General features: G+C 42.0%; 1 protein-coding gene across 1 annotated transcript; it reads left to right on the forward strand.

Annotated features, from left to right (window-relative positions):
• Positions 1 to 1097: 1097 nt before the first annotated feature.
• Positions 1098 to 17750, forward strand: STMP1 (short transmembrane mitochondrial protein 1). The gene is made up of 4 exons (XM_025291591.2): positions 1098 to 1263; positions 1299 to 1474; positions 14509 to 14562; positions 15905 to 17750. Exons 1-4 carry the CDS (start codon positions 1098 to 1100, stop codon positions 15977 to 15979), a joined length of 471 nt encoding a protein of 156 aa, XP_025147376.2. The 3' UTR covers positions 15980 to 17750.
• The last annotated feature ends 1420 nt before the right edge of the window (positions 17751 to 19170 follow it).

Genomic DNA, 19170 nt, shown 5'->3' on the forward strand with positions numbered 1-19170 from the left:
AGCTTTATCATGTTGCACACAGGCATGAACACAGAAATATCAGGAAAGAGCCTGAGGCACAGAATCAAAGCATTTTATAACCCTCTGATATGTGAAGCCTTCCATAGGACAGAGAGCTAGTTTGGGATAGTTAAGATTTGGGATTTACTGAGCATTATTTTGTTTTGCCACCATTTCTTCCAAAATTAACAGCAGAATGGGGATCAGAAGTTGGGGCAGTGGAGAAGTGTGTGGAAAAGAGAAGCTGGAAGAACTACAACTGCACTGTATATTGCTTTGAAGGCTGACAAGAAATGCTGTTTGTGTAATAAATATAACAGGGAGAGGCTAACACTTAGGGCGCACACCTGACTCAGCATTGTTCCCTGGGGCACTGGGGGAGAGGCTGGTGGATGTGGATGTTTCCTGTGCTCTTCAGCAAAGCCTTAAAGGAGATTGAAAAAGATTTTAGATGGTTGTTTTTTGTTTTTTAAAGCATTTGGAGCATAGGTCACCTATTCCTCAATCCTTTTTTGGAGCATAGATCATCTATTCAATTGTTTACCAGCTGAGCCACAAGGGAAGCCCAAGAATACTGGAGTGGGTAGCCTATCCCTTCTCCAGGGGATCTTCCCTACAGCAATTGAACTGGGTTCTCCTGCAATGCAGGCAGATTCTTTACCAACTGAGCTATCAGCGCAGCCCATTCCTCAACAATACTAAGTAAATATAGGATCTTAATGTGTTGCTTTTACTGTGTTAGTTTGCTGGAATTAGAAAATCAAAAAGAGGTGAGTACATTCTTCCTAGTTATTAGGGTTTTAGTTTCGATAAACTGTGGTTGTTGTTTAATCAGTAAGTTGTGTTTGACTCTTTACAGACCCCATGGACGGCCAGGGTCTTCTGTTCATGGGATTTCCCAGGCAAGAATATTGGAGCAGGTTGTCATTTCTTCCCCACCCAGGGATCAAACTCGAGACTCTTGTATTGGCAGGCAGTTTCTTTATCACTAGTGCCACTTGGGAAGCCCCAGTGGAGTATGCCGCAAAAACTCCACAGGTGATTTTGCTTTGCCTGTGGTCCTTCTAGGTCAGGGAGTTCAAAGACTGGTCTTTGGGATGCCGGTAATCATACAGACTACTGGGCCCCGACCCAGGTTTATAGAAGCGGTATTTGAGGACTGGGTTCTAGAATCTGAATGTTCAGAGCCTCCAGCCTGGCTTGGGCCTTGGGACTCTCTCCTACCGGGCCACAGCGCCCTCTCGCCACCTCGCAATTCAGGAGGTAATCCCCAGGTGCATCCACTGGGGGGGGGGGAGGGGGGGGCGCCAGGAACAGCTTCCGGGTGAAGCAAGGCGGGAGGCGCGTAGCGGGGCGTGAACCGGAAGTTGGCCGCGGGCGCCGCCCATCGCGCCGGGGGAGGCAGGTCCCGACGGCTTTCGGAGCTGCAGCCGTTGTTCGCGCCCACTTTTCCGACACTATGCTCCAGTTCTTGGTGAGTGGAGCTGCCGAGGAGCTAGCCGGAGCTTGGCCCAGAGCTCTCGGGGGCTCCGGACGCCCCCCTTCGTGCCGGCCTGGGGGGGCCTGGGCGTGGGTCCCGCAAACCCTGGCGCCTGCTCGTCGCCTGTCCGGGTGGGCTGTGGGTGTTTTTGTTCTGCCTCACTCATATCCTTTCACCAACATTTTTCTGACGCCGTTCAAGTCCCTAAAACTTTTGAGGTGTCACAGCATAGGTGTTTTTTCAAAGGTGTTGTATGATGGGCCACGCGTGCTTTGTGTGCGTTCCTTGTGTTGGCTCTTTAATGACTTTTCGGCCCTCCCACCCCCGGCTTAAACACGTACCCCGTCCGCGGCTTAGAGCCCTGCTGGTTGCCATCTTTGAGAACACAGGAGGGCCAAGAATAAACTCGAAATTCGTGAGCCGCCGGACTTAGAGACCGAGGGAGCCCTCCTCAGACCTTTTATAGCTTCCAGACTGAGGATAGCTGGTTGCTGACATACGTGAGTCAGGCCGTGGTGAACAAGTAATTTTTCCAGAATGCTCATTCTAGGGGAAAATGAATGTTACCGTGAGTAAGCAAATTATTTTTCATGGCTCTCCTTAAGTTAGAAACAGGTTTTCTGGCAAAGATTGCCTTGTTGAAGGTTTCAGGAGGACTTGCCAGAGTTCAGCCTTAAAGTCTTTCTTCCCAGACTTTTGTGCCTTCAAAACTTGATTCTTAAACTCTGAGTGATAAGAGTCGAGTATTCTGAAAACCTTCCAGGTGGCCCCATGGAAAGTGAGTACTCTTGGGATGAGATACTTTCCCAAATGTTACATTCTTTTTTTTTTTTTTTTTATTCCCAGCATGCTGAAACGAGATGCTGTCCTTTTGTTTAATTTCCAAGTTTGGGATGATTTTTTTTTTTTTTTTCGGTTTTTATTGGAGAGTAATTACAGTGTTGTGTTCCTTCCAATTGTTATATTCTTTATCAAAGAGATTAAAGAAGAAAAAGTGTCCCTCTGTCCTTTTTGAGATGGCAGTTGATTTTTCAATCTTACAGACCAAAAGAGGGTATCCCTGACAGTAAACTGCCTAACCAAGACATGGCTACACCTCTGGAAGTTTCTCCAGTGCCCTGACTAGGATTCAGTAGAAATAATTACTGCCTTATAGTTGTAGGAAGCACTCAGGTTAAAAACAGTATGGGCCCCAAAGTGTAAGATGATGTCCTTGAGTCTCCTACTTCAGCTGTAGCTCATTGGTAACTGGAAGGACGTGGATTCAGAAAGGTGGTGCTGGAACAGGTTTGGAAAGTGATGGGATAGTCGCAAGTAAATATCTTGGAGGGCGTATTGTCACCACCCGTTCTGGAACCCTTCAAGATGTTTCCTGCAGTTGTCATTTCCTGGAACACCATTTGAGGACCACGGCACCTGATCGTGTTGCTTATATTAACATATTCTCTTCATTCCTCATTTCTCTTTGGATTACAGTGTTTGCCCGTTATCCATCCCTTACATGTCGAAACTCGTTCCTGTGGTCCTGGCGCCTCTTTCTGCCTTGATTTTACTGCAGTGGCCTCCTCACTTGCAGCATGGTGTAGCCACGGTTTGGTTTAAGGAAGCTTTCGAAGCCTTTCGAGGGAAGCCTGGTGTGATGGGCTCTGCTGGTGGTTTGTGTGTGCTGCCTTCTGAACTTTCATGGGGTGATGCGTTGGTTCTCTTCTCTCTCGCAGGAGCAGCCTCTGTTACTCTTATTCCTCCTCTTTAATCCGTCCTCCTCAGCTTTTGGATCCCGCGTCTCAGCGCTTTTCAGTATTCTTACACAGTGTACCACCCGGGGACTTGTTTTTCTGGAAGAAGCTGCACAGAGGACAGGTGGCAAGCCCCGGGTCCTGGCTGCTCCAAGGGCCGAGAGCAGCAGTATCTCGGCGCACCAGTTGGGAAATTGCCTTATCTAAGCTCTCCGGTTTGTACTGGCTGCTGTTCCCTTCTTTTGGTTTCTGGGTGTTGCTCAGGTCTCAGACCTTGACTTTCTTTTTTTCAACACCTTTAGGGGATGTGTTCCTTGTCATGCTGTTGCCTTCACCCCCGTTGACCGCTTCCAAAACTACCTTGAGTCCTTTTCTCTGAGTTCAGTTCCCCATCATCAGCTGCCTCCTGAACATCTCTGGTCCAGCCCTCTTAGACCCAACATGTGGGGGACCCATTATCTCTTTCCCTCCCCACCCCACACTCCACACCTAACTTCTTTCTCCCCTAGCCCTGGCTTTCATTAACTTGAAATACTGACATAATCTCGACTTAGTTCTGTCCTTCATTCTTCATGTAATTTACTTGCTGTGTCTGGCACATTTATGTACTGTATATTTTTTGGGCAAGTTACTTAACTGCTCCGTGCCTCAGTTTCCCCAACATAAAGTGAACAGTAATAGTACCTGCTTTAACAGGGTTGTGAAGAACATGAATTAATTCCTGAAAAGGAGTTAAAATGCTGCCTTGCGCATAGTAAGCACTCAGTAAGAGTTATTTTTGCTTTAAGCCATCAAGTCTTCATTACTTACCTTAGGACAAGTTCTGTCTCTGTGTTTCCATTGCCAGGTTTGTAGAGCAGGTCTTCTTCCTTCCATCCTTGGACTGGCTGCACTAGCCTAGTAGGTATGAGTTAGAGAAGTTATTTTAGATTCTCTAGTTGAATAAGTCTTAAGACTTAAGTGCTGAAGTCTCTGCTTCTGAGGAGGCATCCAGTTCATATCCAGTCACCTCCAGTTACAGCAGGCTCTCCGTTTTCTCAGGTTCTCTTTCACTTTTGGTCAGTGTCTTCTTACCTGGTTCTACTCTTTGATGTTAAAAAGCAGTTCTAGTTCACATGACGACCTTTTACCTGTTTAAGAGCATTACCTTGGTGCTGCTCTCTAACTCCCTGCTCCCACCAGTCTTGTCTTTAGGCTGTCCATCTCTGCTTCTTCCACTCGTTCTTCATGGTCATCCTTCTCTGAATATTCTGGTTTTTGAATTTTTTTTTTTAAATATAGCACTCCCAATATAATCTGATCGGCTGTAGACTAGCAAGGCTGTTGCCTCTGGTTCGTTGTGTTTCCCTTGACCCCCTTGGTTCTGTCCTGTCTCGCAGCTGCCAGAGTAGTCATCCAGGATGATCTGTCTTATTCACGTGCTCGGAAACTGTGGCAGGTCCCTGTGTCCTTCCCGGGACATCAAGTCACGACCACTGTCACTTGATTTTTAAGGTTTCCTTGCCCACCGCCCTTCAACATGTGTCCTCTGACGTGGGTTGCTGGGCTGATCTCACCGGTCCACCCCAGGGTATGGACCTTCCTGCTGTCACGTCATCCCACTTCCCCCTTACCCGCCTTCTTGCCTTCACAGCTCCTCTTAGTGGCCCAGCTCCCACCTTTTTCCACAAGCCATCCTGATGACTTCACTCTTGAAAGCTTTACATTGTTGTGATCCATCTTCCCATTTATTTAGGGTCTTTCATCAGGGGTTTTTTTTTTAATTTCTTAGTGATAGTCTTGCTTTTTCTAGGTACTTTTTAGTTCTGCTTAGTATTTTTTTGTTGTTGTTTCACTTTTACTGTGTTTAGTCTTACCTAGTATGCCTAGGTGCTTTTTTAGTTTTGTTGTTGGCTCATGTGACATCTTTTTTATCATTGCATTATAACTGAGCAGAGGGCTTGTGTGCCTGTTGTACAGAAAAGTAAACTCTGACAGCAGTGTTTGCTGCAAAGGAAGGACTGTATTGCAAGGCACCAAGCAAGGGAGTGGGAGACAAGGCTCAGATCTGCTCCAGCTTGGTCTTTGAGATTGGGGCTTATAAAGGGGGAAGAAAAAGAAGCTGGGGCCATTGTCTTATGATGTTTCTGTGACCTTTCTTAGTGGTAGTTTTGGTGTCAGGGTTGTCCCTGGTTTACAGTTCTGTGGCCTGTGACTCAGGAGTCTGTTAGCTCATCTTATCCTGGAGAAGGAACCTTAGTTTGTATATTAGTGATGATATGCACACCACCAATTTTGGTACATTAATGATGTTATTGACAGTAGCACTTTTAGTACATTAATGATACTATTTTAAAATTTTTTGTTGAAGTACAGTTGATTTATAATGTGTTAATTTCTGCTGTACAGCAAAGATTCAGCCATACATATATACACATAAACATTCTTTTTCGTGCTCTTTTCCATTACGGTTTATCACAAGGTACTGACTGTAGTTCCCTGTGCTATACAATAGGACCTTGTTTTATTAATGACAGCAGTAGCAACAACTTCAGTCATCTAACACTGGTTGATTAGTGTTCATTTAGCACAGGGTTGAGGTCAGAGGGGACAAGAAAACGGGATGAAGTTTTTGTTTTTTTGTAGTGAAACAAGTCAAGTGTTGATTAGGAGGAAAAAGAGTACAGTATGTGTGGATAGACACATGGGCAGACTCAGAGAGTCTTGAGTTGCCAGGAATGAAGTTTTGGATAAAGAGGTTGGTTAATCATAAACTAGGCAAGGGTACTTAGTTTTAGGATGACTCAGTTTCACCACTGTTGAATTAGGTGTTGCTGATGTATGGAAGTGCTAATGATTCCGGTATATTGATTCTGTATCTAGCATCCTTGTCTACCTTTTAGCTCCAGTAGTTTGTAGATTCACTTCGCAGTGAATCGGAGAAGGCAGTACTATGAAGGCACTCATGTCTCCAGGGAAGACAAAAATGACAGTTCTGTGTTCTTTTCCAGTTCTTCTTTCCCGCTCTCCTGTTCTGACTCTCAAGTCAGGCCTTGTAGTAGAAGTAGAGTGAATGTCCTAGTTTTGTTTCTGTTTTGAGTGGAAATGCTTCTCAGGTTTTAGTAGGATGTTTGTGTTTCTGATATTTCCTAACAGATTCATGGAACTCTTTTGATAGCTCAGTTGGTAAAGAATCCACCTGCAATGTGGGAGACCCCGGTTTGATTTCTGGGTCGAAAAGATCCACTGGAGAAGGGATAGGCCTCCCACTCCAGTGTTCTTGGGCTTCTCTTGTTGCTCAGCTGGTAAAGAATCCGCCTGCAGTGTAGGAGACCTAGGTTCGATCCCTGGGTTGGGAAGATCCCCTGGAGAAAGGAAAGGCTACCCACTCCAGTATTCTGGCCTGGAGAATCCCATGGACTGTGTAGTCCATGGGGTCGCAAAGAGTCAGACACAACTGAGCGACTTTCACTCTACTCAGTCACTTCTATTTCTTAGGAGTTTTTATTGAGATAGGCAATTGAATTTTATTGTGCTTTTTCCCCATCTAGTGATCATGACTTTTCTCCTTTAATATGTTAATATAAATTAGATTTCTAACACAAGGCATTTAATCTGCGTGGCCCATTCAGATCATTTGCTGATGTTCTGTGTTTTGTTTACTGCATCTTGATGTACAATATTTTATTTTGTCTTGTCTTTCTAGAATAGATCATAAAGATCACAGGAAGAGGAAACATACTTTATAGTTAGATTTCCCAAGCAAATGGCACTTAGTACTTTGGGATTGATATCATTTATTTATAATTAGATACTCCTTTTTTGCTTGATTACTGCTGTCAGATATTCATAAGATATTTGAATATTTGAATTAGCTTCTTTGAGAATAGTCACACCAGTTCTACCTGATGCCCTGCTTTTCAGAGTGTTACTGGCTAACTTCCATGAATGTCTCTGTTTAATTTACTGGCTCAATTGAAGAATTAATAGCTTTTTTTTTTTTTGGTTGTTTTTATTTCTTCATTCTTTAAGGAAAGGTATAGAATATAAACCCTAGCTTACTCCTTAATAATGTACTTCTATGTAGTGTTAGTAGAGGGGGGTAGAATTTGAGTTTTATTGTTACTGAAGCAGTTGTTAAACATTTGATGATTATCTCTACACCAAGTGTTGAGTGTTTAAAAGACTAAGGCACAAAAAAGGTAACTTTTTTCCCTGCTTCCTTGGAACAGAGAGATTCTCTAACAGCTTCTATAGCTGAGACTAAGCTTGAGAAGTAAAATTGTCAGCTTACATTTTATTAATGTAGGATAATGTATACTTTTGGTTTGCTTGTCAGTGTGTAGTTTTTTTCATCTGAGACTGTGAAACATTTTTAGGTGTCCTTTTGAATGCTAGTTATATTTGCTAAACACAATCAGATTATTTTTAGATTTCATAAATCCTTCTTGGCAAATATAAGATGGTTCAGGTTCTATGTTGTAACTTGGTTTGGGTGTGTACTCTTTGAAAATGTGATTTAATGGGTCTTATTTCAGACATGTCAGGTAGTATTCATTCTGGATTATTGCCAGTAACCATTTCCAGATAAAAATTGTAGCTTTATTTATGGAGCTACACACATAGCAGCTTTTTGTTGGGGGCAGGAGTTGAGCATCATCCAGAGGAGTCAGATTGCTTCGAAGTTGTCTCTGTACTTTTTAGGACTTGGTGCTTCTTTATGTTAAGAGATACAGTGTTGTAACTAAGCCCCTCATGTGTCTATATATTAAAAAAAAAATTTGACAGACAACATTTTCAGACCTCTCATATACAAAACAAAGCCTTAGTCTAATGGTCCTCATTTTTTCATCTGACATTTCCATTCTTTTTAAACATTTGTCCAATCTCGAAACCTCAAAGTTGTTTTTTATTTTCTCAGTTTTATCCCATATAGCTGATATTCTGCCTATTCTTACTGTTTGTTTTGGCTGGGCTATGTTGCATGCAGGATCTTAGTCCCCCAACCAGGGATCAAACCCTTGCCCCCCTGTAGGGGAAGGGTGGAGTCCTAACCCCTGGACTGCCGGGAAAGTCCCAAATCTTACTTTATTATTTTTTTAATAGTTTTGAAATGTAGTTCCCAAACCATACAGTTGGATTTAGTGGTATGTTCACAGACTTGTGCAAGAATCACCACTATCTAATTTTTATATCTAACTTTACTTATCTCCTGAGAAACCTGTATGCAGGTCAAGAAGCAACAGTTAAAACCAGACATGGAACAATGGCCTGGTTCCAAATTGGGAAAGGAGTACGTTAAGGCTGTATATTGTCACTCTGCTTATTTAACTTTTATGCAGGATACATCATGCGAAATGCCGGGCTGGATCAATCACAAGCTGGTATCAAAATTGCTGGGAGAAATATCAACAACCTCAGATATGTAGGTGATACCACTAATTGGAGGAATCGAAGAGGAACTAAAAAAAGCCTCTTGATAAGAGTGGAAGAAGAGAGTGAAAAAAGCTGGCTTAAAACTCAGCATTCAAAAAAAAAGTATGATCATGGCATTCAGTTCTATCACTTCATGGCAAATAGAAGGGGAAAACATGGAAGTAGTGACAGATTTTATTTTCATGGGCTCCACATGAAATTAAAAGACACTTGCTCCTTGGAAGGATATTTATGGCAAACCTGTGAAAGTGAAAGTTGTTCAGTTGTGTCCTACCATTTGTGACCCCATGGATTATACAGTCCATGGAATTCTCCAGGCCAGAATACTGGAGTGGGTAGCCTTTCCTTTCTCCAGGGGATCTTCCCAACCCAGGAATCAAACCCAGGTCTCCTGCATTGCAGGCGGATTCTTTACCAGCTGAGCCACAAGGGAAGCCCTGGCAAACCTAGAGAGTGTTAAAAAGCAGAGACATCACTTTGCTGACAAAGGTCTGTATATATCAAAGTTATGTTTTTTCCAGTAGTCATGTATGGTTGTAACAATGCAAAGAAGACTGAGCGTCGAGGAATAAATGATGCTTTTGAATTGTAGTGCTGGAGAAGACTCTTGAGAATCCCTTGGACAGCAAGGAGATCAAATCAGTCAATCTTAAAGGAAATCAACTTTAAATATTCATTAGAAGGACTGATGCTGAAGCTCCAATACCTTGGCCACCTGATGTGAAGAGCTGACTCATTGGAAAAGACCCTGATGCTGGGAAAGATTGAGGGCAGGAGGAGAAGGGGCTGACAGAGGATGAGATGGTGGGATGGCATCACTGACTCAATGGACATGAGTTTGTGCAAACTCTGGGAGATAGTGAAGGACAGGGAAGCCTAGCACGCTTCATTCCATGGGGTCACAAAGAGTCAGACATGACTTAGTGATTAAACAACAACTATATTTCATTGCCTCCCAAAGAAACTCCATACCATTAGCATTCATTTCTCATTCCCCTCACACTCAACCCTGGACAGTCACTCATTTCGTGTCTCTCTGGATTTGCCTGTCCTGGACTTTTCTTTTAGTGAAATCATATAATATGTAGTCTTTTCTGACTGCCTCTCATTGGCATCATGTTTTCAGGGTTCATCCATGTTTTAGCATGGATCAGTGCTTCATTCCTTTTTATGGCTATATTGCATCGTGTGAATACACCACATTTTGTTAATTCATTCACCAGTTGATGGACGTTTGGGTTGTTTCCACCATTTGGCTATTATGAATACTCCTGCTGTGAACATTCATGCACAAGTTTTTGTGTAGATACATGTGTCAGTTTTATGGCTTATATACCCTAAAGTGTAATTGGTGCATCAGACGGTAACTTTGCTCAGCTTTTGGAGGATTCGCAAGACTCCCATAGTGGCTGCATCATGTTGCATTCCCACCAGCAGCATATGTTCCATTTTCTGCCTTTCCTTGCCAGCACTTGCTCATCTTTTTCATTCACGTCATCCTAGTGGATGTAACGAGGCACCTTGTTGTGGGTTTGATTTGCATTTCCTTAATGACTAATGATGTTGAGCATCTTTCCATGTGATTGTTGGCTGTTTATTTGTATTTCTTCTTTGGAGAAATGTCTCTTTGAATCCTTTGCTCATTTTAAAATTGGATTGTCTTTTTATCATTCAGTCAAAAGTTCCTTATATATTCTGAGCACAGGTCCTTTATCAGATACATGATGTGCACGTATTTCATTCTGTGGTTGTCTTCACCGTCTTGGTATTCTTTGAAACACACTTTAAGTTTTGACAAAGTGAGATTTATCCATTTTTAAAAGAGATTTATAGTTTAAGCTCTTATATTTAGGTCTTTGATCCCTTTTGAGTTTTGTTTTGTTTGTGATGTGAAGTACGTGTCAGCTTTGTTCCTTTTTATGTGGATATGCAGTTGTCCCAGCATCATTCCTTGCAAAGACCATCTTTCTCCCATTGGCTGCTTAGCACCCTTGTTGAAAATCACATGACCATAAATGTAAAGGTTTATTCTTGGACCCTTTATTCTACTCCATTGATCTTGATTTTTAAGAAGAAAAACCATTCATGTTTGCTTGCCTTCTCTGCTGTCTGTTTATTCCACTGTTTTGGGTACAGCTGTCAGGCGAATGCTGACAGAATGGTGCTTCATCACGTTGCTGCTGGTAAAGAGCAGGCAGTGGTTTCCTACCCCTTGGCATGAGAACTAAACGCGCTTGCTGGTTTTTTGAAGTCCATCAGTTAGCCCCACCCGGCTCTCCATACTGGTATTTCTCTCCGTTTTTTGTTCAAATCTTCTTTTCTCATTGGGCCTATTTCTTTTATTCAGGTCATCACATTGTCATTCCTGTCTTGTACCTTGATTCTCCAGAGTCACGTCCCTTGCCAGTTTAAATTTTAACACTTCCTTAGCATCTTTAGAGCCTTTAATAACAAGTTGAGGTACACTGATCTCTTTCAGGTATGGTTTCTTAAAAGAAGCACTTCTATGTCATTCATTTGGTTACTTAATGCATGACCCAGTTCTGGTTTTTCATGCATCTGTTACATTCAAGGTCCTGTGCAGGGTCCTGTCTGTTGTTATAACTATTATACTTAATGTATAGCTTTCCTTTCTGTACAGCATATACCTTCTTTAAGAAAAGAGACCATTTTGAAATCTTTTCACAGGGCTGGATATGAAACTGATTTTTGGTATATAAGGGACTGCAATCCTTCAATCAAAACCTTTAGAGGCCAGATGTATTTGGGAGGATGTTTTTCAGATTTCTTCTCACCCATTTGTCCTCTACGTAGCTTTGCTCATGTCACTCTTCAGTCCCCAAACTTCTGGTGTTTTACCATTTATTGTCCCCAATATGTTTGTGAGAAGCAGCTACATATTCCTAGAGTCTCAGAATCATTGTAGAAAGGACATAATCAGAATGTATTTAGTGTTGAGCTTGGGAGGAAGGCACTCCCTTCCTTCTGCTTATCTTCTCTGCAGAGAGTGCTCTGGGGGTGGGGGTAGGGGTGGGGGGCTGTGGCGATAGTATCCAGCCATCCGGATGGACCACTGAGGAGGCCTCCAGGTCTTGACCTGGAGGAAGTTAAACATTCCTGCCCTGTGGAGAGGCTTCTGGCTCATTCGTGACCTGAGCTCTGCTGCTGCTGCTAAGTCGCTTCAGTCGTGTCTGACTCTGTGCGGCCCCATAGACGGCAGCCCACCAGGCTCCCCCGTCCCTGGGATTCTCCAGGCAAGAACACTGGAGTGGGTTGCCATTTCCTTCTCCAGTGCATGAAAGTGAAAAGTGAAAGTGAAGTCACTCAGTCGTGTCCGACTCTTAGCGAACCCATGGACTGCAGCCTACCAGGCTCCTCCGTCCATGGGATTTTCCAGGCAAAAGTACTGGAGTGGGGTGCCACCTCGTTCCTCAGATACAGATGTTATTTTTTTTAATTCTTTATTTATTCTGATTAAAATTTCTTACCTCTCTAAACTTGCCTATCGAGTATTCCATGAACAATATACAAATGCTTTTCTACTGTCATGCGTTTTCCTCCAGCTTCTCTTCATGTGACCATTTCTCTATGTTGTGTATGTAGTTTCACAATATCCTGTTGGTAGACATAGCAGTATTTTGAAACTGGAGTTGGATGACTTGTCCAGAGACTCATGACTCGTCTAGAGACCCATGATTTTTGTTTTGTGTTTCAAATAACTGTTGTTTTTTTTTTTTAATCACCCTGGTGCTAGTGAAATTGCCAAAATGAAATCATATTTAGATTTGCCTCATTTATTTTGAGACACACTTGGTAAGAACCAAGAACCCTAGAATTTTGAAGCTGGAAGGAAGATTGTTAGTATAATTTTTTATAAGTCAGGAGCCTCAAATCAACATAGCACTGAGGAGGTTAAGTGTCTTGCCTGAAGGTACACAGCTAGATAGTGGTAGAACCACAATTTATTTTTCTTGAAATTTTTCAACCTTCTGTTCTTTCTGTTTGGTGTTAGAGCTAACATTCTTAGGTGATTTTTCCCCCTTCTCTTTTTAAGCAAATTTAATACTCTTTCTGGATTTGGAAAACCTCTTACTTCCTGGTTTCAACCCATGGGCGTGGGAAAAAATCATTTGGCTTCTTGGTGCCACATTGGTAAAAGTATTTCACAAGCTATGTTTGAATAATCAAATGTTCAGAAAATGGTCTATGTTTTGACTTGATAGTCTCTTTTCTGCTTCCTACTAACAAACCCATTTAAATTATGGGTGTTTAAAGCTTAGTAAGCTTAAGGCTTAGAAAGGATCCAGCTGTGTTCTGTCTCCCATATGCGTCTCCAACTTGAAGACAATTCAACCACTGGTGCTAAGTGTGATGCTTTATTTTTCTAGGTTAACCTCTGCTGTGTATTTATTAGGAGCAACAGTGACTAAAGAAAATAATAAAAAATCAGTTGCAAGTTCAAATTTATAAAATTAGAAGTTATGTGTTCAGTTGGACATTTTGAATTATTGGATGAAAGTGTTAGATGCTTAGTTGTGTCCAGTTCTCTGCTATCCCATGACTGTTGCCCACCAGGCTTCTCTGTTCATGGAATTCTCCAGGCAAGAATACTGTAGTGGGTTGCTCTTCCCATCTCCAGGGGAATCTTCCCGATCCAGGGATTGAACCTGGCTCTCCTGAATTGCAGGCAGATTTTTTTACCATCTGAGCCACCAGGGAAGCCCACTGAGGGCGGCGGGGAGGAAAGCCAGGAAATTATAGATCATCGTTAAAACTCCAAGCTGAAGGAACTTTGAAGCTCTTTTGGTGTTCAGGGATTTTCATGAAGCAATTTTTATTCAGGAATACAGTCACCCAGTGAGATAAACACTGCTGCTGCTGCTAAGTCGCTTCAGTCGTGTCTGACTGAAGCGACCCCATGGACTGCAGCCCACCAGGCTTCTCCGTCCATGGGATTCTCCAGGCAGGAACACTGGAGTGGGTTGCCATTTCCTTCTCCAGTGCGTGAAAGTGGAAAGTTAAAATGAAGTTGCTCAGTCGTGTCCGACTCTTAGCGACCCCATGGACTGCAGCCTACCAGGCTCCTCCATCCATGGGATTTTCCAGGCAACAGTACTGGAGTGGGGTGAGTTCTCTAAAGGTTGTGCATGTGTCTTGCCACTGATTCAGAGCTGGTTAGGGGACCTGTGGTCTCTGCAGGTCTTAAGTGCCCTGCCCATTAGACTCCACCCATGCCAGAGAGCTAAGCCATATGCTCTTTCAGTTGTGTGACAGTCTCTTGCTTTCTGTCATTGTATATTTTAGTTTTTGAGTGTGAATCTGCTTTAGGTTGTCCTGTGCTCCTGTGATGAAAGACCCTGAACAAGTTACTTCATGTCTTAGACCAGGTGCCTCCTAAAAATTGAAGAGCTTGAACTGTGAACATCCTTCATTTTCTAAAATTCTATGATTTAGCTCGATACTTTTTAAAATTGGATACTTTTTACTTGATGTAGCAAGAAATAACAAATCTCATAACCACGCCACCCCCCCATTAAAAAAATACCAAACTGTGGCTCTTAACAAAAATCAGATTTTGGCTTGAGTTTCTAGAACTTACAGCCAAGTCTTTGTAAGGTCGATGTGTTTAGTTCTACCATATACTATTTAACCTTGTGGGAGGATATTTCCATGCCTATTTTATAGAAGAAAGATGTGTATTTCATGCTATGCACTCCTCTGGACTGGGCACTGAGGTCTTCTAACTGTCCTGAGTTCCTTAGGAGAATACTCTCTGTGTCATCTGGTTTGGTAAGAACACTGTCCATGTCATCTGGTTGGTATCAGGTGGCACAGAACTCAGTCTCCAGTGTGACTCTTCCTATTCTATTCTTACAGCTTGGATTTACTCTTGGCAACGTGGTGGGAATGTATCTGGCTCAAAACTATGACGTAAGTGACCATATTCATGTTTTCCTTGATTCCACATACCTACTGTATAGTGACTTGTGTTTCTTGAAGTAAAGTATGCCTTCCAGCATAAACAAGGTGGTCCATAGGTCTGAGAGGAAAGTCCTGAATTTTATAGAAAGATTTTCCATTGTCTGAAAAAATAATAGAACTCACAGAAGCACCTGACCTACATTTCACCCTAAGAGAACAAAATCCCATCAGTTTAGGTGGTCTCATGGTGACCATGAGCTGTGTTTGTTAGCGCAGAGTAATGTTGTTGGAGTCTTACAGTTCTGTGGAAAATCACGTGAAGTGAGACTTCACTCTACCCGGCTGTAGAGATGATTGAGTAGTTTGGAGGTGGATCCATTTAGTGCTACACATGTAAGGACAGAATTCCGTGAAGTAGGGAGTTGTATTAGCTTCACTTTACAGATGTGTAAGTTGAAAATCAGGTGACACAACTGCCCATGAATGGGAATCCTGAAATGAAATGTTTCTTTTAAGGAGACAAGGAAAGAAGACATGATTTTAACTTTTGGTTTGTAGTGAAGTTTTTAGTGTGATAAAGGGAATTAACTTGTCATCCTTAAACTTGAGTCATGTGGTTTTCTAGGCAGGTGCTTGTTAAGTTACGTCACATTTATTGTTTACACGTACAACTTTGCTTGGACTATAAAGAAAATTTGGACCATAAAGCTGAGTGCCGAAGAATTGATGCTTTTGAACTGTGCTGTTGAAGAAGACTCTTGAGAGTCACTTGGACTGCAAGGAGATCCAACCAGTCCATCCTAAAGGAAATCAATCCTAAGTGTTCATTGGAAAGACTGATGTTGAAGCTGAAACTCCAGTACTTTGGCCACCTGATGCGAAGAGGTGACGCATTTGAAAAGACCCTGATGCTGGGAAAGATTGAAGGCGGGAGGAGAAGGTGACGACAGAGGATGAGATGGTTGGATGGCATCACCGACTGAATGGACATGAGTTTGAGTAAACTCCGGGAGTTGGTGATGGACAGGGAGGCCTGGCGTGCTGCAGTCCATGGGGTTGCGAAGACTCGGACACTGCTGAGTGAACTGAACTGAACAACTTTGTTTGGCACTGGATTGAGGGAGTTCAGTGGGTATATAAAAGTAGAACTCAGAGTCTGACTTTTGGGGAGGGAGCCTGCTTTAACTTAGCATTTTGGGGATCTTTCTTAGGCAGTTCTGAGGTTAAGAAACACCGCTGTTTATCAGGTTTCTTTTAGAGGAAAGTTAAGAAGCCATTTCTCTTTAGAGGAAGAGAAATGAAAAAATACTAAGTAGACATAAAATGATGATATTCTCTTTTCTCTTTAAAGATACCAAACCTGGCTAAAAAACTTGAAGAAATTAAAAAGGACGTGGACGCCAAGAAGAAACCCCCTAGTTGCTGAAGCCAACTCCAGCACTGCCTTCTGGATAAACTGAGTCTACTGCTCTCCAGGGCCTCCTTTACCATTTGAACCAAAATCTTTTGTTTTAATCTCCAGCCTCTGCAGTTTTCTTTTTCGCTAGACCTTGCATTGCCTCACAGCACAAAAGGGGCCAGAAGTTAAGAGCAACCCTTATTTCTCCAACATCCTCACTTCTTCCCTTCCTCCTTCCAGCCTCTTGGGAGGTCCTGAGAATGAAATCATGGTGCTCGATTAGTTATCATACCCTTAATTAGTAGTCTCTCCCTTATTCTTTTGGGATTTCTACTACCTTTTTCAAAAGAAAAATGGATGAGTTTTATGTAGATGATGAGATCCAAATGATGTGTATTTCAGAATCTGGTAATTATAATGGGTTTTTAAACATTTGGTACTAAATTATGTTGTTTCACAGTAGTAATTAAAATGAAAATCTGGAAGCTAGTTTCTGTGAATTATCTACTGATTTTATATCGTCAGGAAGCTCCATAGTTGCTAATTTCACCAATAAATCAATTTACTATTCATTATCCAAGAAACTGTGTTCTGAGAATCCTATCAGGAATTGGGGAATTTAAAAGTATTTAAAATAATGGTCTTTGTCTTCAGTAGAATTCATAATCTAGTGTGCCTGTTTTTTCTAGATGTATTTGATCAATCTCTTTTCAGTCATGAGAATCATAGTTAATGTGATTACAGGTACCTTTGACATTACATGGTAGATCTATGAGAAATTGTCTATAAAGGAAATTTTCTGCATTTTTATATTAAAAAAGTGTATACATTATAACTTTAGAGTGATTCTCATAAGACTTTGTGTTTTTCTCCTGCAATCAGAAATTACTTTTGTAATTTTTCAACGCATAATCAGTCCATAAAATTTTTTAGTTGTAAAAAAATGATTAAATACATAACTTTCCTCTGGGTCAATACAAAAGTGATTTGTATTATCCTCCAGCTCATAGTTCCTCCCACTGGAGTCAGACACTGTCGCTAGTTTCTTGTATCCTTTTGGGAAAGATTTTGTGCTTAAATACACAAACATACATGGGGGTTTATGTATGCAGAGTCTTCCCCAGTGGGGATCATTACATGGCCGTCTGGAAAGGACAAAGGACTGCTTTCATTTTTCAGCTGCAGAAGGTTGTACTGAGTAAATATACTATAATGTGTTTAATCCACTCCTGAGAAATGCTAAGTTTTTTCCTGTCTTGCTACTACAGTGGTAATGTTAAACCTGATGTTACACTTGTCAATGCAGGGGGATAGCTCCATCCTGAAGTCCTAGAAGGGTGATGTGCACTAAATATAAATAAAGTCCCATCTCACTGGGCATTTTGTTTCAGAGAGCTTGTTGGGCAGCTTCACTGATAATGCCATTTCTGAGGACATTTTAGCAGAATCAGTAAACTGGAAGAATGGCTTAGAGACCTTTTTTTCAGACAGTGATGCCACTGTTACTGTGATGATAAAATGAAGTGATTCTGCTTCTCTTGGGAAACACAAATCTTTCATACATGGAGATGAGTTTTGTCCCTGTTGAGTTGTACTGGTGTGTGAGACAGATTAGGATCATATTATGGACTGACTTCTCCCTTGAAGTGTGATCAGGGGCAAGCAGCTTATTTTTCTGAAACTGTTGTATTCTCTGTACCTACCTCAGAGGGCTTCCATGAGAAACAGCTGAAATAATATGTGATGTGTAGCACATTGCTTTGCAAATTAGCCAATAAAGAGTAGATACTAGTCCAAACATGTTGCTTTGGGTCCGAATACTTTTTTTTTCTCCCCCTGCACTCACTTTTGGAGCAAAAGTCTATGAACTGTGCAAAATTTGTTGTTATTCTTTGGTCACTCACTTTGTTGATGAAAATCTATAGTATCCAAATTGATCAAAGCACCTGGCTTACAAGGTTTGCTCTTGGATGACTGAATTGTTAGCAGAGTGAACTGCAGCCTTGAAGGAGAGAGATTTACCATCCTTCAGAATATTCAAAATGCCACAAACTTAGAAAACCGTTTTCAAAGTCAGATTCTTTTTATCACCTACGGAGCATTGTTATTTGTGGATGTGTTCTCCCAGACTGGCTGCTCTGGGGGCGAGGGTCACTTAGATGTTGTGATATTAGGTCTCTATAATCGTACGTTGTAATTGAAACTCATTTGGACTTAGAGCTTCTATCAGAAGTGACACTTAACCTCGATGAGGGGGATCATTTCTTCAGTGGGAGCCATCCAGGAAATGCCCTTCACCATGTAAACTGCTCCACAGTGAACACAGGCTGACTTCCTGGTCACCTTCAGAGCCCCTCTCCTAATTTTAGGTCCTTGCAGGAGTGAAAAGGAGCTCTGAGTTCTCAGGCAGGGTTATCTTCACTGAGATAGTGTTGGAGGAACCCAGAGCCACCACGGATTTTAGGGGATGTGGTGACGGTGATGACGGCACTGGCTGGTGCACGCCCTGGGTGTTTTGTCGAGAGCTTTGCCTCACAAAGCAGGGGAGGGATGGGAAGAACCACTGAGGGACGTGCCTTTTAAAAAGTTTGAAAATCACTGTTGTGATTTAAGGAGACTTTCTGCTACTCCTGACTTTAAAAGGAGGGTTACATAAAACACTACTAAAGTTACTCATGTGTGAAAAGTAAGACTTCAGGGTTGATGTTGGGAACCTAAAAAATACATTGAACTAGAAACCTTATCCTTAAACTGTAACCTCCAGACAAAATACCCAAAGAAAGAGAAAAAGCCAAAAGAACCTTACTTGGCACTGTATTTTATGAATTAAAGTTACCAGCTGATGTCTTTAGACCTCTCCTGATAATTAAGCAGTTTTTGGTTTAAAGGGACAGTTTTGTTTTCTTCTTTCTAACTCATTTTCATTTCTGTGACTCTAGAGAAAAGTTAGGATGTGTGGGTTTTCCAGTTGTCCATACTTGTCCATGGAGCATGTGTGACATGCATAGCGTTTTCATTTCCACTGAGTGGTTCACTCCCTAGATACTGTGCTGGTGTTTGCTTTTCTGCTAAACTCTCCCACATTTTAAATACTTTCTCTGTTACTCCTCCTGACGGAACACTATATACTGTACTGAAGCAAAGGAGACTTTTCTTCAGCTCCCCGGCCTGAACTTTGCACATAGCATTTACCGGCCTTACTCAGATGAGTGAGTTCT

Source organism: Bubalus bubalis, chromosome 8 (genome assembly GCF_019923935.1).
Source record: "Bubalus bubalis isolate 160015118507 breed Murrah chromosome 8, NDDB_SH_1, whole genome shotgun sequence".
NCBI classification, from domain to species: Eukaryota; Metazoa; Chordata; class Mammalia; order Artiodactyla; family Bovidae; genus Bubalus; species Bubalus bubalis.

Coding starts and splice junctions, on each gene's coding strand:
- STMP1 (XM_025291591.2), top strand. CDS start 1,098: ATGCCGGTAATCATACAGACTACTGGGCCCCGACCCAGGTTTATAGAA. Junction 1,264..1,298: donor GCCACCTCGCAATTCAGGAG/GTAATCCCCAGG, acceptor GGGGGGGGGGAG/GGGGGGGCGCCAGGAACAGC. Junction 14,563..15,904: donor ATCTGGCTCAAAACTATGAC/GTAAGTGACCAT, acceptor TTCTCTTTAAAG/ATACCAAACCTGGCTAAAAA.